Genomic DNA, 22,300 nt, shown 5'->3' with positions numbered 1-22,300 from the left:
ACCTATTTTATAAACAAAAAATGAATAAATAATAAATAACAAAAATGAAAACTAACCCTAATTGGCAACTGCCTTATCACAAGTAACACTCTCCAAAAATATAATTTAACAGTCCAATATATAATTATCTGTCGCAACGACCTATACATATTATACAGTATATATTAACAACCCTGAGAGTCCTTCTGGTTCCTCCTCCCCCCCCCCCCCCCCCCCCCCCCCGATCCTGGGCTGCTGCTGCCTTCTTTTTTCCATTCCATCTATCTTTCTGCGAGGTATTCGACGAACGGTTGCCACCGCCTGGTGAATCCTTGAGCCGACCCCCTTAGAACGAACTTAATCCGCTCTAGCTTTATAAACCCTGCCATGTCATTTATCCAGGTCTCCACCCCCGGGGGCTTGGCTTCTTTCCACATTAACAATATCCTGCGCCGGGCTACTAGGGACGCAAAGGCCAAAACATCGGCCTCTCTCGCCTCCTGCACTCCCGGCTCTTGTGCAACCCCAAATATAGCCAACCCCCAGCTTGGTTCGACCCGGACCCCCACTACTTTTGAAAGCACCTTTGTCACCCCCATCCAAAACCCCTGTAGTGCCGGGCATGACCAAAACATATGGGTATGATTCGCTGGGCTTCTCGAGCACCTCGCACACCTATCCTCCACCCCAAAAAATTTACTGAGCCGTGCTCCAGTCATATGCGCCCTGTGTAATACCTTAAACTGAATCAGGCTTAGCCTGGCACACGAGGACGACGAGTTTACCCTGCTTAGGGCATCTGCCCACAGCCCCTCCTCGATCTCCTCCCCCAGCTCTTCTTCCCATTTCCCTTTTAGTTCATCTACCATAGTCTCCCCTTCGTCCCTCATTTCCCTATATATATCTGACACCTTACCATCCCCCACCCATGTCTTTGAGATCACTCTGTCCTGCACCTCTTGTGTCGGGAGCTGCGGGAATTCCCTCACCTGTTGCCTCGCAAAAGCCCTCAGTTGCATATACCTGAATGCATTCCCTTGGGGCAACCCATATTTCTCGGTCAGCGCTCCCAGACTCGCGAACTTCCCATCCACAAACAGATCTTTCAGTTGCGTTATTCCTGCTCTTTGCCACATTCCATATCCCCCGTCCATTCCCCCCGGGGCAAACCTATGGTTGTTTCTTATCGGGGACCCCCCCAAGGCTCCAGTCTTTCCCCTATGCCGTCTCCACTGTCCCCAAATCTTCAGTGTAGCCACCACCACCGGGCTTGTGGTGTAGTTCCTCGGTGAGAATGGCAGTGGGGCTGTCACCATAGCCTGTAGGCTAGTCCCCCGACAGGACGCCCTCTCTAATCTCTTCCACGCCGCTCCCTCCTCCTCTCCCATCCACTTACTTACCATTGAAATATTAGCGGCCCAATAATACTCACTTAGGCTCGGTAGTGCCAGCCCCCCCCTATCCCTGCTACGCTGTAAGAATCCCTTACTCACTCTCGGGGTCTTCCCGGCCCACACAAAACCCATGATGCTCTTTTCAATCCTTTTAAAATAAAGCCTTCGTGATCACCACCGGGAGGCACTGAAACACAAAGAGGAATCTCGGGAGGACCACCATCTTAACCGCCTGCACCCTCCCTGCCAGTGACAGGGATACCATATCCCATCTCTTGAAATCCTCCTCCATTTGTTCCACCAACCGCGTTAAATTTAACCGATGCAATGTGCCCCAATTCTTGGCTATCTGGATCCCCAGGTAACGAAAGTCCCTTGTTACCTTCCTCAACGGTAGGTCCTCTATATCTCTACTCTGCTTCCCTGGATGCACCACAAACAACTCACTTTTCCCCATGTTCAATTTATACCCTGAAAAATCCCCAAACTCCCCAAGTATCTGCATTATTTCTGGCATCCCCTCCGCCGGGTCTGCCACGTATAGTAGCAAATCGTCCGCATACAAAGATACCCGGTGTTCTTCTCCTCCTCTAAGTACTCCCCTCCACTTCTTGGAACCCCTCAACGCTATCGCCAGGGGCTCAATCGCCAGTGCAAACAATAATGGGGACAGAGGGCATCCCTGTCTTGTCCCTCTATGGAGCCGAAAATATGCAGATCCCCGTCCATTCGTGACCACGCTCGCCATCGGGGCCCTATACAACAGCTGCACCCATCTATCATACCCCTCTCCAAAACCAAATCTCCTCAACACCTCCCACAAATAATCCCACTCCACTCTATCAAATGCTTTCTCGGCATCCATCGCCACTACTATCTCCGTTTCCCCCTCTGGTGGGGCCATCATCATTACCCCTAACAGCCTCCGTATATTCGTGTTCAGCTGTCTCCCCTTCACAAACCCAGTTTGGTCCTCGTGGACCACCCCCGGGACACATTCCTCTATTCTCATTGCCATTACCTTGGCCAGGATCTTGGCATCTACATTTAGGAGGGAAATAGGTCTATAGGACCCGCATTGTAGCGGGTCCTTTTCCTTATTTAAGAGAAGCGATATCGTTGCTTCAGACATAGTCGGGGGCAGTTGTCCCCTTTCCTTTGCCTCATTAAAGGTCCTCGTCAATACCGGGGCGAGCAAGTCCACATATATTCTATAGAATTCGACTGGGAATCCATCCGGTCCCGGGGCCTTTCCCGCCTGCATGCTCCTAATTCCTTTCACCACTTCTTCTACCTCGATCTGTGCTCCCAGTCCCACCCTTTCCTGCTCTTTCACCTTGGGAAATTCCAGCCGATCCAAGAAGCCCATCATTCTCTCCCTCCCATCCGGGGGTTGAGCTTCATATAATTTTTTATAAAATGTCTTGAACACTCCATTCACTCTCTCCGCTCCCCGCTCCATCTCTCCTTCCTCATCCCTCACTCCCCCTATTTCCCTCGCTGCTCCCCTTTTCCTCAATTGGTGTGCCAGCAACCTGCTCGCCTTCTCCCCATATTCGTACTGTACACCCTGTGCCTTCCTCCATTGTGCCTCTGCAGTGCCCGTAGTCAGCAAGTCAAATTCTACATGTAGCCTTTGCCTTTCCCTGTACAGTCCCTCCTCCGGTGCTTCCGCATATTGTCTGTCCACCCTCAAAAGTTCTTGCAGCAACCGCTCCCGTTCCTTACTCTCCTGCTTCCCTTTATGTGCCCTTATTGATATCAGCTCCCCCCTAACCACCGCCTTCAGCGCCTCCCAGACCACTCCCACCTGGACCTCCCCATTATCATTGAGTTCCAAGTACTTTTCAATGCACCCCCTCACCCTTAGACACACCCCCTCATCTGCCATTAGTCCCATGTCCATTCTCCAGGGTGGGCGCCCTCCTGTTTCCTCCCCTATCTCCAAGTCTACCCAGTGTGGAGCGTGATCCGAAATGGCTATAGCCGTATACTCCATTCCCCTCACCTTCGGGATCAACGCCCATCCCAGCACAAAAAAGTCTATTCGCGAGTAGGCTTTATGGACATAGGAGAAATACGAGAACTCCTTACTCCTAGGTCTGCTAAATCTCCACCTCCCATCTGCTCCATAAAATCTTTAAGTACCTTGGCTGCTGCCGGCCTCCTTCCAGTCCTGGACTTCGACCTATCCAGCCCTGGTTCCAACACCGTATTAAAATCTCCCCCCATTATCAGCTTTCCCATCTCTAGGTCCGGAATGCGTCCTAGCATCCGCCTCATAAAATTGGCATCATCCCAGTTCGGGGCATATACGTTTACCAAAACCACCGTCTCCCCCTGTAGTTTGCCACTCACCATCACGTATCTGCCCCCGTTATCCGCCACTATAGTCTTTGCCTCGAACATTACCCGCTTCCCCACTAATATAGCCACCCCCCTGTTTTTCGCATCTAGCCCCGAATGGAACACCTGCCCCACCCATCCTTTGCGTAGCCTAACCTGGTCTATCAGTTTCAGGTGCGTTTCCTGTAACATAACCACATCTGCCCTAAGTTTCTTAAGGTGTGCGAGTACCCGTGCCCTCTTTATCGGCCCGTTCAGCCCTCTCACGTTCCACGTGATCAGCCGGGTTGGGGGGCTTCCTACCCCCCCCCCCCCCCCCCCTGTCGATTAGCCATCCCCTTTTTCCAGCTCCTCACCCGGTTCCCACGCAGCTGTCTCTCCCCCAGGCGGTGCCCCCCCCGCCCATCCCCTCCCATACCAGCTCCCCCCTCTCCCCAGCAGCAGCAACCCAGTAATTCCCCCCCCCCCCCCCGCTAGATCCCCCGCTAGCGTAATTACTCCCCCCATGTTGCTCCCAGAAGTCAGCAAACTCTGGCCGACCTCGGCTTCCCCCCGTGACCTCAGCTCGCACCGTGCGACGCCCCCTCCTTCCTGCTTCTCTATTCCCGCCATGATTATCATAGCGCGGGAACCAAGCCCGCGCTTCTCCCTTGGCCCCGCCCCCAATGGCCAACGCCCCATCTCCTCCACCTCCCCTCCTCCCCCCATCACCACCTGTGGAAGAGAGAAAAGTTACCACATCGCAGGATTAGTACATAAAACTCCTCTTTCCCCCCTTTTTAACCCCCCTCTTCGCCCCCCACATTCGCCCCACCACTTTGTTCAAATGTTCTTTTTAATAACCCGCTCATTCCAGTTTTTCTTCCACAATAAAAGTCCACGCTTCATCCGCCGTCTCAAAGTAGTGGTGCCTCCCTCGATATGTGACCCACAGTCTTGCCGGTTGCAGCATTCCAAATTTTATCTTCTTTTTATGAAGCACCGCCTTGGCCCGATTAAAGCTCGCCCTCCTTCTCGCCACCTCCGCACTCCAGTCTTGATAAACGCGGATCACCGCGTTCTCCCATTTACTGCTCCGAGTTTTCTTTGCCCATCTAAGGACCATTTCTCTATCCTTAAAACGGAGGAATCTCACCACTATGGCTCTGGGAATTTCTCCTGCTCTCGGTCCTCGCGCCATCACTCGGTATGCTCCCCCCACCTCCAACGGACCCGCCGGGGCCTCCGCTCCCATTAACGAGTGCAGCATCGTGCTCACATATGCCCCGACGTCCGCTCCCTCCGCACCTTCAGGAAGACCAAGAATCCTCGGGTTGTTCCTCCTTGCGTTGTTCTCCAGCGCCTCCAGCCTTTCCACACATCGTTTATGGTGTGCCTCATGCATCTCCGTCTTCACCACCAGGCCCTGTATGTCGTCCTCATTCTCGGCTGCCTTTGCCTTCACGACCCGAAGCTCCCGCTCCTGGGTCTGTTGTTCCTCCTTTAGCCCTTCGATCGCCTGTAGTATCGGGGCCAACAGCTCTTTCTTCATTTCCTTTTTGAGCTCTTCCACACAGCATTTCAAGAACTCTTGTTGTTCAGGGCCCCATGTTAAACTGCCACCTTCCGATGCCATCTTGGTTTTTGCTTGCCTTCCTTGCCGCTGTTCTAAAGGATCCACTGCAATCCGGCCACTTTCTCCTCCTTTTTTCATCCGTATCCAGGGGGGATTCCCTTCTGGTTTACCGCACAGTGTTTTTAGCCGTCAAAATTGCCGTTGGGGCTCCTATCAAGAGCCCAAAAGTCCGTTTCACCGGGAGCTGCCGAAACGTGCGACTCAGCTGGTCATCGCCGCACCCGGAAGTCCCAAGATCCATTACTCTTAAATTTTATAAATGACCCAAACTTGGGTGTAAGGAGCAGCATTATAGAGTTTGCAAATTATATCAAAAAGTAGATCGTGACAAGGATAGTTGTAGACTTCAGGGTGAAATAGACAGGATGGCTAAATGGGTTGAAGCATAGCAGATGAAGTTCAATGTTGATAAGTGTATATTTACTTTGGAATTAGTCCTTCCAAAGTAATATACTTTGGAAGGACTAATATGTCAAGGCAGTATACTACAGATAGCATGTTTTCAAAAGTGTCATGAGCTGAGAGACCTTGGTGTCGATATGCACAAATCCTTAATGGTGACTAGAAACATTGGTTAAAGTAGTTAAAAAAGCATATGGTTTTGCTCGGATTTCTAGGTAGAGGCATAAAATTAAAAAACCAAAGAGATCTTGCTAAAAATGTACTAAATCATTGGTTTGGCATCAGCTGGAATATTGTGGTCAATTCTGGGCTAAACACTTAAGGAAAAATGTGAGCGCCTTAGAAGAAGCTTGCTAGGTATTACACTGAGAGTTCAGTTGTGCGGAAACGTTGGGGCTGATCACCTTGAAACAGAAAACGTCAAAAGGGGACCTAATGAATAAGAGGTTTTGGTTGAGTAGATGGTGTTACAATCCTGGTGATAATACTGGACAATTCAGATTCCCAGAGTGAAACGTGGCTTGGTAGATTCCAAATAAAACAGAAATGCTGAATAAATTCAACAGGTCAGGCAGCATCTGTGGAGAGAGAAACACGATATTTCAAGTCCATATGACCCTTCTATAATTTATTTATTGAACACGTCCATAAGAAATCTGTCAGTGTTCTTTTTAGCACACGGAATAAAATGGAAAATGATCCACCACCAGTAAATATCCTTAGAAACACAAAAGCCCCAGTGAAGATCTACCACTATCTCAACACCAAGGCTTTGGCTGGCTCAGCTTCAAACAGTTTTTTTTACAGCAGTCCAAAAATGTGTGGGTTAGGTGGATTGGCCATGCTAAATTGCCCCTTAGTGTCCAAATGGTTAGCTGGAGTTACTGGGTTATGGAGATAGGGTGGAGGCGTGGGCTTAAGTAGGGTGCTCTTTCCAAGGGCCGGTGCAGATTCGATGGGCTGAATGGCCTTCTTCTGCACTGTAAATTCTATGACTTCTGAGCATTCACTCAATGCTATCCCTTAATTGGTATCCTTCCCCGAGACACCCAAAACCGCAATCATGACTCACATCCCCCCCCCCCCCCCCCCCCCCCCCCCCCCCCGGATACGGCGACCCCGAGTCCCTCCACCCCAACAGAATTCGTCTCTGGGCTACCAGAGAGGCAAAGGCCAAAACATGGGCCTCTCTCACCCTCTGGATCCCAGGTCTTCCAACACTTGTGGACTCGGGACCTCCTTCCCCCTCAGACATCACGGCAGCGAGCCCCTGCCAAAAAGCCTCCAGCTTCGGACAGGCCCAAAACATGTGGACATGGTTCACAGACCCCCCCCACCCACACCTATCCTCCACCCCCTCAAAAAACCTGATCATTCTGGCCACCGTCATATGTGCCCTGTGGACTACATTAAATTGAATGAGGCTAAGCCTGGCGCACAAAGAGGATGCATTCACCCTTCTCAGAGCCTCCTCCTATAACCCAGTCTCCAGCACCCTCCCCAGCTCTTCCTCTCACTTTCACTTAACTTGTCCTATTGAGGTGCCCTGCCAGACAATTAATTCTTTGTTAATCTCCGACACCCTGCCCTTACCAACTCCTAATTTCGACACCAATTTGTCCTGCTACCCCGGGGGTGGCAGGTCACATAACTCGAATCTGTAAGTACCGGAACCCATTCCCGCTGGACCGCACATACTCCTCTACCAAGCCCTCTAAGCTCTAAAGCTGCCCCACACGAACAGGTCTCCAAACCGCTCGATCCCCACCCACAACCACCCCCGAAACCCCGCTTCCAGCCCCCCCCCCCCCCGGAACAACCTGTGAGTCCCACAAATCTGAGCCCAAACTGAGACCCCTTACAGCCTCAGGTGCTGCCGCCACTGTCCCCACACCTTCAAGGCTGCCACCACTGTAGGACTTGTGGAATACCTGGCCGGCGAGAACAGCAGGGACACCATCAACAGTGCTCCCAAGACAGTGCCCTTACACGAGGCTGCCTCCATCCACTCCATACCCACCCCACCCCCACTGTCCACTTCCTGACCATGGCTATATTTGCTGCCCAGTAATAGTTCATTAAGTTTGGCATGGCCAACCCGCACCTCCCACGTTCCCGCTCCAGCAGCACCTACTTCACCCAGGGGCTTTTTCCCACCAACACAAACCCCGAGATCCTAAAGAAGGCATTTGAAATAAAAATCGTAAGGTTCTGGAACACAAATAGAAACCTCGGGAGTACCGACATCTTCACGGACTGCACCTGCCCTGCCAATGACAATGGGAGCGCAACACATCTCTTAAAATACCCTTCATTTGCTCCACCAACCGGGCCAATTCAATTTATGTAATTGCTCCCATTCCCGTGCCACCTGGATGCCCAGATACCTACTCGCCCCACTATCTTAAACGGCAACTCGCCCAACCTCCTCTCATTCCCCCTCGTCTGGATCGGAAAGACCTCACTCTTCCCCATGTTAACTTAGCCCCGAAGAACCAGCCGAATTCCACCAAAATGTCCACGACTCCTCTAATACTTTCCAATGGGTCCGGTATGTAGAGCAACAGGTTGTCCGCATATAGCGAGACCCTATGCTCCACCACCCCCCCCCCCCCCCCCCCCTCCCCAGTGGCTCCATCGCCAATGCAAAGAGGGATGGGGAGAGTGGGCATCCCTACCTTGACCCACGATGCAGCCTAAAATACTCAAAACTCACCCGGTTCGTCCTTACACAGGCTGCTGGCGCCTTAAACAACAACCGGACCTAATCCACAAACCCCTGCCCGAACCCAAACCGACCCAGTACTTCCCACTAATATTCCCAATCAAAGGCCTTTTCCACATCCATAGCGACAGCCATCTCCACATTCCGTCCCTCTAAAGGGCATCATTATAATGTTCAACATACGCCTAACGTTAGCCTCCCCTTTACAAACCCCGTCAATCCGCGAGGCCAAGGTCTTTGCCAACAACTTGGTGTCTACATTCAGCAGCAATATCAGGCGGTAAGACCCACACTGCTCTGGATCCTTATCCTTCTTCCAAATTAAAGATATTGAGGCCTGCAATAACGTAGGGAGAAGCTCCCCCTTCTCCCTCGCCTCATTAAATGCCCTTACCAGCAGGGGTCCCAGGTCACCCAAAAACATTTTATAGAATTCTACCGGAAAACCATCTGGGCCCGGGGCCTTCCCTGTCTGCATCGTCCCCATACCCTCCATCACCACCACCAGTCCAATGGGTGCTCCCAACCCCTCTACCAGGTCCTCCTCCACCTTGGGGAACTCCAACCTGTCCAGGAATTGCCGCTTTAACCCCACCGGGTCCAATACCACTCCACCCCTACCATCCTCCAATCTTCCTCGCCGCTTCCTGCTTCCTGAGTTGGTGGCCCAGCATCCTATTAGTCTTCTCCCCCCACTCATACACCGCCCCTCTGACCCTCCGCAACTGCCCGACTGCCTTCCCTGTGAACACCAGCCCGAACTCCATCTGAAGCTTCTGCCTCTGCTTCAACAATCCTGCCTCTGGGGTCTCCGAATACCTCCTGTCCACCCGCAGAATCTCGCCCACCAGCCTTGCCATCTCTGCTCACTACTCCTTCTCCCGATGCGCCTGGAACGATATGAACTCCCCCCTAATTACTGCCTTGAGTGCCTCCCACATCGTGGTGGCCTAGACCTCACCTGTATCATTTAGTTCCACGTAACCCCGGATGGAGGCCCTCACCCGTTCACACACCACCTCATCCGCTAATAACCCTGCGTCCAGCCTCGACTGCGGGCACTGGGCCCACTTGCAAGTCCACGCAAATGCTGCGCGTGGTCTGAAACCGCAATTGGCAAGTACCCCGAGTCGACCAGTCCCGCCAATAATGTCTTACCCACCACAAAAAAATCAATCCGAAAGTACAACCTGTGTACATGGGAGAAGTACGAAAACCCCTCCGCCCTCTCTCTTTCACCCCCCACCGCACATATGCTCCATGAATCCCTTCAGCTCCCTTGCCATCGCCAACACCCTCCCCGACCTCTGTCTCGACCGGTCCAACCCTGGATCAATGACCATGTTAAAGTCTTTCTCTCCTCGTCCTCCCCCCCCCCCCCCAATCAGCCGGTGCAAGTCCAGGCCCAGGATGTTCCCCAGCACTCGCCTCATAAACTCCACATCGTCCCAATTTGGGGCATCAACATTTACCAGGAGCACTGGCATTCCCTCCAGCTTCCCACTCACCATCATGAACCGTCATCCCCAAATCTGCTACTATATTCCCCACCTCAAAACGCCACATGTTTATTTACCGGCACCGCCAACCCCACGTATTTATGTCTAATCCCGAATGAAAGACTTGCCCACCCCACCCTTTCCTCAGCCTTGACTGATTCCCGATCTTCAAATGTGTTTCTTGTAAAAAGGCCATGTCTGCCCCAAGCTCCTCAGGTGCGTGAAGACACCCGACTGTTTTAATGCCTCATTCAGCCCCCTCGTGATCCATGTGACCAACCTAGTCAGAGGGCACCCTGCCCCTCTCCCCTGCTGATCAACCATATCCCTTCTTAGGCCAGCCACCGGCCCACGCGACCCTCCAGGCGCACCCTCGGACGTCCACCGTCACCACTCTTTCCCATGCTACGCCACAGCAACAACACTGCTGTTAGCAGCCACCCCGCCTCTCCTTCCCTTAAACAAAACAACTACCCCACCCCTCTCTGCTACACTAACCACTTGATCCCCCGATCCCCCCCCCCCACTGCGCTCACGTTAACTAGCTCGCCCAGCTAGCCTGGCAGCCCCCGCCCAAGGCGCCTAAGCCCCCCACCCCCACCCCACTCGCACAGCTGAGAAACAACAATTTTTTAAAAAGGCGCACTCGCCCTCAATCGTAACAAAACATCTTGACGGAGAAAAGTTCTCTAACAACCAACAAAAAAAAAGATACAGGAAGAAACAGATTGAAATAACACCCATCTCCTCACACCTCCCCCACAGTTCAACGTCCTCCTTCACCTGCTAGTCCATTGTCTCTTAACTTGTTCACCTCCTCTGGTGTTCCAAAATAATGTTCTTGGCTATTAAACGTCACCTAGAGGCATCCCAAATTTCACCCCCTTTTTAAAGAGGGCAGCCTTAATTCAATTAAACCCGGCTCTCCTCTTCGCCAAGTCCACGCCCAGATCCTGGTACACCCGAAGCTCGCTCCCCTCCCAGGTGCATTTCCTCTGCCTTGCCCATCTCAGTATCTTCTCCTTGTCCAGGAACCGGTAAAGACGCACCACTATCGCCCTCAGTGGCTCATTCGTTTGTGGCTTCCTCATCAGCACCCTGTGTGCTCGATTGATCTCCAGAAGCCGGTCATAGGCCCCCTCCCCCATCAACTTCTCCAACATCTTGGCTACATATGTAGCAGCGTCTGCTTCCTTGATGCCTACTGGCATCGCCACGATTCTTAGATTCTTTCTCCAGGAGTGGTTCTCCAAGTCCTCCACCTTCTCCTTTAACCGCTTCTGGGTCTCCCCCATCACACCTATTTCGGCCACCAACAAGGCAAGCAGCTCCTCGTGCTCCCCCACCGCCTCCTCCACTTTCTGAATAGCCTGACCCTGCAACTCCAGCCTTTGCTCCACACGATCAATTCCCGCTTTCAATGGTTCCACCGCCTTGGCTATGTCCTCCTGGGCCTCCCTCCTCTGTCAGCTAAACTTTTTATTTAAAAGGTCCACCAGTTGCTCTGTCGACCACTGGGCAGGCAAGGCAGACCCTTTACCCTCTGCCATCTTGACCTGGGCCGCACAAAGATTCTCCTGCTGCGACTGCTCCCTTCTTCTCGACCCGCTTCATCCTGTGGCTCCATCCAGCAGCCCCACCAGTGGAGTCAAACTTTTCTCCATTCAAACCTGCATCTTTTTTCCGCAAAATATCCACCAACAAATGGGCAAAAGGTCAAAAAAACAGTCTCGAGTGGAAGCTGCCAAATGAGCGACCACTCACACCATGGAAGCCACCGGAAGGCTCCTGGACACACTATTACCTTAACTTTAAAGTGAAAACAGGAGTTCCCCAAACTCGGTTCCCCAGATGTCTGCAGTATTTCTTCCTCAAGAGTTTTAGACTTTCTGCCTGCATTCTCGAGTACCCACACACTGAGTGACTGAACTACCCTTCTTTCTTTTCCTCTGTCTCTTGACTCCTGTTGCGAGGCCTGATTTTTTAACTTTGTTTTTGTTTTAACTTTGCTAAACAACAAATCTTTTGGTCACCCATCTCTTCACTTCAAGTGTTGTAAAAGCTCATTAAAAATGCATGTATACAAACAGAGCCTCCGACTTGCCAGCAGCCAACTCAAAAAACTCTAAATTTAACTAGACCTCTGCGTGCAGTTTGCACACATCCCCCGTGTCTGCCTGGGTTTCACCCCCTCAACCCAAAGATGTGCAGGTTATGTGGATTGGCCACGCTAAATTGGCCCTTAATTGGGAAAAAAAATAATTGGGTACTCTAAATTTCGTTTTTTAATTAATTAAACTAGACCCAGGTTTCACCTTTCACAACAAACCAAATGGCTTTTTTTCCTGTGCTGTATGTTCCTATAATTGTAAATGTGATTTTCTTTTAACTGAAAGAAATTTCTTACTGTTTTCAGCTTTGTCATGTTGATAGCCCAGACGAAGGCGGACTGCCACCCTATGCGTTTGCTTTGATGGTAATCTATTTTCTGCAGCAAAGGAAGGAACATATTCTGCCTGTGTATCTCGGATTATGGGTAAGATGTCTGATTAATAGCATCTCAAATTTTAGTTATCTTGTTACTTATTAGCTATCTAGGAGGTTTTTCTTAATTGCAAGCAACATTTGAAATGTGGAAATATTTATAGACTTCAAATCCTAATTTGCTTTGTTTTATCTTCAATCTGTTGAAAAGAAGAAATTGTAAAGAGTACCACAGGCATACTTTGATGAATGAAGAATGTCATCTGAATAAACACTAACAATTGGACATTGTATCAGGACAAGACAACCGATGTAAAAAGAGTTGAATTGTTAATCTAAAGGCATGTTACAATTGGGGCTTTCATAGTAATTGTATGTATGCTCATTGGAATATATAAGTACAATATCTTAACTGTTTTATTAAAACTTTTATTTTTTTTAAAGCTGGAAGATTTTATGGTGCCAAACCTAGCCTACTTTAATCTTAAAGGTGTGGAAAATAACCATGTTATCTGGGAATTCAAACCTGCGAGCGTGGATGATGGCAATCCTAATGAAGGACAGGTATGTTATTCTGTCTTGTGGGTAGATTCAATCATTTCTTTAACAATCATGGTAATTGAATAACTTGTCAACCACATTCCTTTGATAGGCTCCACTTGTATTTGGACGAGATGAACAAAAGTGTGTACCAGTGGGCCAGCTGTGGGTTGAACTGCTTCGATTTTATGCACTGGAATTTTCACTGGCTGATTATGTAATTTGTATACGGATCAGTGAACCACTTTCTCGGGAAGCTAAAGACTGGCCCAAAAGGAGGATTGCTGTTGAAGGTATTATACAGAGTCTAAATGCTGTTTCTTTTCATCTTCCTGCATTCATCTCCTTGCAGTTGGTAGGGAGATTATGAATTTGGTATACTATTGGGCGTTACTATTTTGTGATTCTAAGTTGTCCCTAAATATTCTGCATTGACATCTTGAGTTGATACATTGCTTAAAGTAGGGAAGTGAGTAAATTAGATGAGGTACATTTTGTCTTAATTTATCCTTGGGATATGGGTGGCGTAGCAAAGTTCATCCCAACTTATATTGAAAAATTGATGGCATTTTTAGGCTGTTGTAACCTCCCAAATCCTTCTTTCTGGAATTTTACTTTTGACCCCTCCAATCTGATTTCCACCACTGCCATTACCAAAACTGCTCTTATCAAACGACATCCAATGTGACTAATCAAGCTAATTTATTCCTCCTCGTCCTTCTTGACACACCTGAAACACTCCAATCCCTCTTCTCCATTGTCCAGTTGAGTGGGACTGCACTTGCCTTGTACCATTCTGATCTATTTAATCATAGGGAAAGGTGATGGCATAGTGGACTAATAATCCAGAGACAGGTGACAGGATAATGATCTGGGGACCTGGGTTCGAATCCCACCACGGCAGGTGATGGCATTTAAAAAAATATAAATTTAGAGTGCCCAATTAATTTTTTCCAATTAAGGGGCAATTTAACGTGGCCAATCCATCTACCATGCATATCTTATCTTTGGGTTGTGGGGGCGAAACCAACGCAAACACGCGGAGAATATACAAACTCCACACGGGCAGTGACCCAGAGCCGGGATTGAACCTAGGACCTCAGCGCCGTGAGACAGCAGGGCTAACCCACTGCGCCACCGTGCTGCCCGGTGATGGAATTTAAACTCAATAAAATATCTAGAATTAAAAGTGAACCATTGTTTAAAAAAAAAAACCATCTGATTCACTAATGTCCTTCAGGGAAGGAAATCTGCCATCCTTACCTGGTCTGGTCTGGCAACTCTTAAATGCCCTCTGAAATGACCTAGCAAGCCACTACTCTATTCAACCGCTATGAAAACAAAAAAAAGGAATGAAACCGGTCGGACCACCGGGCAAAGGAAACGACAACGGCAAACCCAACCCTGCCGAACGTGCAAAGTCCTAACACTAACATCTGGGGCTTGTGCCAAAGTTGGGAGAGGTGTCTCACAGACTAGTAAGCAACATAGCCATACTCACTGAATCATACCTTACAGACAATGTCCCAGACACCACTATCACCATTCCTGGGTATGTCCTGTCTCACTGGCAGGACAGACCCAGCAGAGATGGCGGCACAGTGGTATACTGTCGGACGGAGTTGCCCTGGGTGTCCTCACCATTAACTCTGGACTCCAGGAAGTCGCATAGCTTCAGGATAAACATGGGCAAGGAAACCTGCTGATTACCATGTACCGGCCACCATCAGCTGATGAATCAGAACTCCATGTTGAACTCCACTTGGAGGAACCACTGAGGGTGGCATGGGTGCAGAATACACTCTGGGTGGGAGACTTCAATGTCCATCACCAAGGGTAGCTCAGTAATGCACTCCAGACTGAGATAGCCGGGTCCTAAGGTCATAGTTGCGAGACTGAGACTGCAGCAGGTGATGAGGGAATCAACAAGAGCGAAAAACATACTTGACCTCAACCTCACCAACCTGCCTGCTGCAGGTGAATCTGTCCATGACCGTATCGGTAGAAGTGACCACTGTACAGTCCTTGTGGAGATACAGTCCCCTCTTCACATTGAGGATACCCTCCATCGTGTTGTGTGGCACTACCACCGTGCTAAATGGGATAGACTTCGAACAGATCCAGCAACTCAAGGCTGGACATCCATCGTATTCAACCACAATCTGCAACCTCATGGTCCTGCATATCACCCACTGTTTCATTACCATCAAGCCTGGTTCAATGAAGAGTGCTGGAGAGCATGCCAGGAGCAACATTGGACAGCACGGTAGCATGGTGGTTAGCACAGTTGCTTCACAGCTCCAGGGTCACAGGTTCGATTACCAGCTTGGGTCACTGTCTGTGTGGAGTCTGCAAGTTCTCCCCGTGTGTGCGTGGGTTTACGCCGGGTGCTCCGGTTTCCTCCCACAGCCCAAAGGTGTGCAGGTTAGGTGGATTGGCCATTCTAAATTGGCCATAGTGTCCAAAAAGGTTAGGTTGGGTTACGGGGATAAAGGGGATAAGGTGGCGGTGTGGGGCGCTCTTTCCAAGAGCCGGTGCAGACTCGATGGGCTGAATGGCCTCCTTCTGCACTATAAAATTCTATGCTTAGGCTTACCGAAAAGTGAGGTGTCGACCTGATAAAGCTACAACATAGAACTACTTGTGTGCAAAACAGCAGAAGCAGCAAGTAATAGACAGAGCTAAGCGATTCCAGAACGGGCGCATCTGTAGTCCTGCCACATCCAGTCGTGAATGGTGGCAATTAAACAGCTCACTGGAGGAGGAGGCTCCACAAATATCCCCAACCTCCATGATGGAGGAGCCCAACACATTCGTAACAATCTTCAGCCAGAAGTGCCGAATGGATGATACATCTCGGTCACCTCCGGAGGACCCCAGCAATACAGAAGTCAGTCTTCTGCCAATACGATTCACTCCACATGATATCAAGAAACGGCTGAAGGCACTGGATACTGCAAAGGCTATTGGCCCTGACAATATATTGGCAATAGTACTGAAGACTTGTGCTCCAGAACTTGTTGCATCCCTCGCCAAACTGTCCAGTACAGCTACAACACCGACATCTATCTTGCAATGTGGAAAATTGCCCTGGTGTGTCCTGTGCATGAGAAACATGACAAATTCAACCTAGTCAATTACTGCCCTATCAGTCTACTCTCCATCATCAGCAACGTGATGGAAGGAGTCATCAGCAGTGCTATCAAGGGGCACTTACTCAGCAATAACCTGCTCACGGACGCTCATTTTGGGTTCCGCCAGGGACACTCGGCTCCTTCCCTCATTACAGCCTTGGTTCAAACATGGACGAAAGACCTCAATACTAGAGGTGAGGCGAGAGTGACTGCCCTTGACATCAAGGCAGTATTCGACATAGTATTGCATCGAGGAACCCTAGCTAAACTGGAGTCAATGGGAATAAGGGGAAAACTCTCCGCTGGTTGGAGTCATACCTGGCACAAATGAAAATGGTTGCGGTGGTTGAAGGACAATAATCTCAACTCCAGGACATTACTACAGGAGTTCCTCAGGGTAGTGTCCTAGGCCCAACCATCTTCAGCTGCTTCATCAATGACCTCCCTTCCACCATAAGGTCAGAAGTGGGGATGTTTGTGGACGACTGCACAATGTTCAGCACGATTCGCAACTCCTTAGATAATGAAGCAGTCCATGTCCAAATGCAGCAAGACCTAGACAATATCCAGGTTTGGGGTGACAAGTTACATTCGCGCCGCACAAGTGCCAAGCAAAGACCATCTCCTACAAGAGAGGGTCTAACCACCGACCCTTGTCATTACCATCGCTTTATCCCCCACAATCAACATCCTGGGGGTTGCCATTCATCAGAAACTGAACTGGACTAGCCACATTAATAATGTGGCTACCAGAGCAGGTCAAAGGCTAGGAATCCTGCGGTGAGTAACTTGCCTCCTGAACCCCCCTCCCCAACCTGTACGCCATCTACAAGGCACAAGTCAGGAGTGTAATGAAATACTCTCCAATTGCCTGGATGAGTGCAGCTCCAGCAACACGCAAGAAGCTCAACACCATCCAGGACAAAGCAGTCCACTTGATTGCTCCTCCTTCCACAAACATTCAAACCCTCCACCGCCAACGAACAGTAGCAGCCGTGTGGACCATCTACAAGATGCACCTGCAGTAACTCACCAAGGTTTCTTCCAACCCCACGACCAGTGCCATCTAGAAGGACAAGAGGAACAAATACCTGGGAACCCCACCACCTGGAGGTTCCCCTCCAAGTCTCTCACCACCCTGACTTGGAAATGTATCGCCGTTCCTTCACTGTCGCTAGGGCAACATCCTGGAACTCCATCTCTAACATCACACCTCAAGGGCTGCAACAGTTCAAGAAGGCAAATCACCACCACCTGAAGGGCAACTAGGAATGGGCAATAAATGTTGGCCTAACCAGCGATTCCCACATCAATTAAATGAAAAAAAGTCAGTGTATTACTTGCAGTGGGAGCCAGTTTAGCTCAGTTGGCGAGACAGCTGGATATGTGATGCAGAGCGAGGCCAGCATGGGTTTAATTCCCATACCGGCTTAGGTTATTCATGCAGGTCTGCCTTGTCAACCTTTCCCCTTGCCTGAGGTGTGCTGATCCTCCAGATAAATCACCACCAGTCCGCCTCTCCCCCTCAAAGGAGGGAGCAACCTATGGTCATCTGGGACTATGGCAACTTTACCGTACCTTTACCTTTATTACTTGCAGTGGTTTCACCTCCCGCTTCTTCACCATTTCTGTTGGCATCCCTAAGAATCTATCCCTGGTCCTCCTATTTCTCAATTACATGCTGCTCCTCGGCAACAGCACCTGAAAACACAGTATTAATTTTCCCATATACACAACATGAGTAGGGAGATCCTGCGCAGGGACGCCATGAGTAGGGAGATCAAACCGGGTCCACTAACTGGAGGAGTGCTTGCGGGAGGGGAGAGGGAGGGGCACCCAAGGAATCGGGGGGTGGGGTCTAACACCGGCGCCATGTGGAACACAATCGATTCCAATAAAAAAAAGCGCGGGATTCGCCGGGTCAGTGATTGACACTCAGGAGGCTGACAAGCTGCAGCCCCGTATACACATTACAATCCCCACACACACTCATCCCAGGTAGCAAGATGGCACTGGTTGTGCTGGAGTGTGCCCCTGCAGCTGATGGTTCGGCTGGGACCAGACACAGGGGATGGCCAGGGGGCACCTATATGATCCGTGGCCCTAAGTTCACAGTGAGCTGCCAGCCAAGCGCACTGCATGGCTGCCTTTCCAGCTGCGGCAATGATGCTCCGTACCCGTTCACCCTGACCCCACAGCCCACCTCCTGGCCAACCCCCGCTACTTCCCCGGCTCTGGCAGAAGCCACCAACTGGCCAGCGGCACAACTGTCAGCAGCAAACTATGGTGATGTTGGATACTTTCAGTATGCCCTCTCCCTCCCTCAGCAGCTATGACGCCAGTTTCACAATTTTTAAAAGCACAAGTGAACCGCGCTGTCGGGAACTCGGCCCATCATTTGAGGCGGAGGTCCCAGAGATTACCGGGTCAGGACCACTAATGATATGCAAATGGTGTTTACTGTACATGCGTTCCGGACCGCATTGATGCCGCTGTCGAGGGGACGAAGAATTGCAATTTGGCGTTGAATCGCCGCCCACTGCGATTTTGGCATCAGAACGTATTCTCCCAATCCCGTTTAGCGATTTCAGCATCAACCAACAGAGAATCCCGCCCATCGTCTCCTAAACGGAGAATTCACCCTATTGTCTTTGGTCCCCATCACAAACTCCTTTCCTTGACTATCAAATTCCTTTCTCTCTTGGGTTGTACCAGACTATTCGTAACTTTGACGTCATATTCAACCCCAAGCTGAACTTCTGATCCCAGTCCATCATAAAGATTGCCTATTTTACCTCCACAACATCACCCACTCATGCGACTATCTTAGCATATTTGCTATAGAAACACACATTCGTGTTTTATACACTTCAAACTCAACAATTCTAATATTCTCTTCGCCAGCCTGCCAGGCACCACTTTCCACAAACACCAGTTCATCCAAAACACTGCTGCCTTTCTTCTACCAAATAATTATCACCCATCACTACTGCTCTTATTGGTCCTCAAACAACACATTTAAAATGTTCATTCCAGTGTTTAAATGTTCCCCAGTTGTTTAACTCTGACTTCATACATTTCTTCCACCTTTTTGCCTCATCATCAGTGGCCATGCCTTCAGTCACTTTGATCCTACCATCTTGAATTTCATCCTAAATTCCTACACCTCTCTATTCCTCTTACTTAATTTTGAGATGTTCCTTGCTATCTACCTCTTGATGGAACTTTTGGTCACCTTTCCTAATAACTCCACCTTTGACTTGGCTAGTATTTTCCTGTGACTAGTTGTGACAGTGGGATCTCGCTTCCAGCAGCAAGGACATTGACTACATTGACTAAGTTGGATAGCTCCAGCTTCATGAACATTGTAGTGGCTGTATTCATCCCAGATAGTGGTAAATATACTATTGCACTGCTGTCTTTGTAACAAACCTCCGCCCTGCTTTTATAGCCTAGTTGTTGATATGGTTGATCCATTTAAGATCAGATTACAGCGGGAATTTTCAGATTTGCTTTTGGGGAACTTGACGGTACTGGTTCCATTGAGCCTTTTGGGAGATGGCTGGGCTTTCTCTTAATTGTCCAAGTTGGAGCATATTGACACACTACTTTAAAAATAATGGAGTTGCCTATCCATCTTTGGTTGACATTGTTTATAACAGTCATTGTCTTATTAACTTTCATCATTACCTTATTTATCATTTGTCTGGCCCTACATAATTTGAGAGTGGGTTCAAAGGTTTTATAAACTACTTAAAATGTGCGATAAGGAAAGAAAGCCTTTCTGTTCATATGAATGTAGTCTTACATTTACACTAACGAGCATAAAAGGCAACTTCAAACAGAATGATGTGGAGATGCTGCCGTTGGACTAGGGTGGGCACAGTAAGAAGTCTTACAACACCAGGTTAAAGTCCCAACAGGTTTGTTTCGAATCACTAGCTTTCGGAACGCAGCTCCTTCATTCACCTGAGGAAGGAGCTGTGCTCCGAAAGCTAGTGATTCAAAACAAACCTGTTGGGTTTTCACCTGGTGTTGTAATACTTCTTATAGTGTTCAAGTAGAATAAAACGTTTGGGAGCTAAGAATAGGTATGGATACTGACCAATCTCTTGCAAAGAAAGTGGTTGAAACATTTGATCTGTCCAGAACCATAACTAATATAGGGTTAAATATTTTGACATAGTGAAAATTATCGAGTTTCACATTTTTCTCTGAAATGTAATAATTCAGAGCTTGAACAAGAGCTACTACCCTATTTGCTTATCATTCTACATTGTCAATATGCAAAAAAGTCTCTTGCTTGATTTGCTGCTTCTTTTGATTATTTCAGGTGCCGCAAAATGTAATATTGGTAGTCCTAGATATACTTTTGCTCTAAAATACAAAAATTCCCGTGAAATTGACTTGTAAACAAACTAGAGAATTGAATAAATAAGGTGTCGGCTGAGAAATGTAGTTACCGACCATCATTAATCGTGTCTTTTTCTTTTCCTCCAGATCCATACTCTGTAAAGAGAAATGTTGCACGAACACTCAATAGCCAAATGGTATATGACTATATCATTCATTGTTTAAGAGCAACTTACATGTATTTCGCATTGCCCAAGTACAAGTCATCAAAGTTCAAGAAAATAGACAATGCAAAAATTAATTCTAAAGGGGCATCTAATGTTGTGGCAGATCAACAGAAATTGCTTGAACTTCATCCCTCGAAGACACCGCTAAGTAGTATGGCATCTGCTATCTCAGCAGAGAGCTCCAATGGAAAATGTTCACAGTTGCATGATAATGCTATATGTAAAGATGGTGAAAATCGGCCTTCTGAAGATTCCTGTAGAAACCTACAAATAGCACAAGAGTGTGGGAGTGAGAGCTATACAGAGGAAGAGCTGATATCTGATTTACAAAAAATTGGAATTACTGGAGATAATGTTCATGAGGATGATCTAAATCAACCAGAAGGCGAAGATAAACACAGTGATGAACTTTTAGAGAGTGGAAATGATGAAGAACTGTTTGATATATCTGGAGAGCAGAAAGACAATTCAACTGTTACTGGTGGGATACGAAATTTTGAACAATCTACAGAAGCAGATAATGAGACCTCTAGTGATGAAGAAATGGATGTGAAGCATACAAATTGTTACAGAGATCACTTTCATTCCAAAAACCTTTCCGATTCTGAGTGTTTTCTGAGTCCTTGGAACCTGGAAAGTGATGGTTTTGGTGCGGAAGACTCCAGCCTACCAGAAACAAAACATGAGGGAACAAAATTGAATAATGAAGCTAAAGAAAACTCTGACAGTGCAGATGAATTACATAATTTCTCAAAAAAGCCAATGCAGCATCACAGAGGGACATTAAGCAGGAATGAAGAGGGGGAGGAAGAGGATGACGATGATGATGATGAGGTTGAACTGAAATTCACTTCATGGGTTCATCTGGATGGTCTTACAGCTGAAGATGAAATTGAACATGTATACACTGAGTCTAGTGAAGATGCTAATCAGTCTGATGAAGACGGAGTAATTGATCATGAATTTCTGAACTGGAAGGAACATACACCAATAAAGTGTGGAAATGATGTACCACCTCAGCCAGTCAGATGTACTACTGCAAATGAAATAGCTACGAAGCAGAAACAAGTTCAGCATGAAATAAATAAGGAAACTCTTCTTGCGGAAATTGGAACGGCTTTACATGGAAATGAATCGCAAAGCAGTGATGACAATATGTTTTATATGTTCAGTAAAGCTGTTTTTACAAGGGGCAAGGTAATACCCACCTTCAAAAACATTTTATTCCCTTGTGAGAGAGCCTAGGACCAGAGGGCATAATCTCAGAGTAAGAGGTCGTCCACTTAAGACAGAGATGAGGAGGAATTCCTTCTTTGGGGGTGGTAAATCTGTGGAATTCTTTACCCCAGAGAGCTGTAGCGGTTGGGTCGTTAAGTATGTTCAAGGCTGAGATAGACAAATTTTTAATCAGTAGGAAATCAAGGATGATGGGGATAAGGTAGGAAAGTGGAGTTTTTTATTAATAAACATTTTATTGAGGTATTTTTGGTACAGTAACAACAACAAAATAAACAATATACATAAAACCATAAACATAGTACAAAAGCCATTTTCCTCTCGTACAGGTCCCACCCTTATTGACCCCCTACTCTAATCTAAACT

The 22,300-nt window shown here is 48.3% G+C and overlaps 1 protein-coding gene across 4 annotated transcripts in view; it reads left to right on the top strand.

Annotated features, from left to right (window-relative positions):
* Nucleotides 1-22,300, top strand: part of LOC140429554 (terminal uridylyltransferase 7-like) — a 145,866-nt gene that overhangs the window by 75,949 nt on the left and 47,617 nt on the right. For all 4 annotated transcript variants that reach the window (XR_011949121.1, XR_011949120.1, XM_072516712.1 and 1 more), the window contains exons 10-13: nt 12,377-12,496; nt 12,889-13,008; nt 13,097-13,277; nt 20,619-21,895. Coding sequence is in view for 2 of the 4 variants with exons in the window: in XM_072516712.1 (XP_072372813.1) it covers nt 12,377-12,496; nt 12,889-13,008; nt 13,097-13,277; nt 20,619-21,895 (1,698 nt within the window). In the remaining 2 variants the exon portion in view is untranslated. The remainder of the gene's footprint in view (nt 1-12,376; nt 12,497-12,888; nt 13,009-13,096; nt 13,278-20,618; nt 21,896-22,300) is intronic.

Source organism: Scyliorhinus torazame, chromosome 9 (genome assembly GCF_047496885.1).
Source record: "Scyliorhinus torazame isolate Kashiwa2021f chromosome 9, sScyTor2.1, whole genome shotgun sequence".
NCBI lineage: Eukaryota > Metazoa > Chordata > Chondrichthyes > Carcharhiniformes > Scyliorhinidae > Scyliorhinus > Scyliorhinus torazame.
This window is presented reverse-complemented; position numbering and strand designations above follow the sequence as displayed.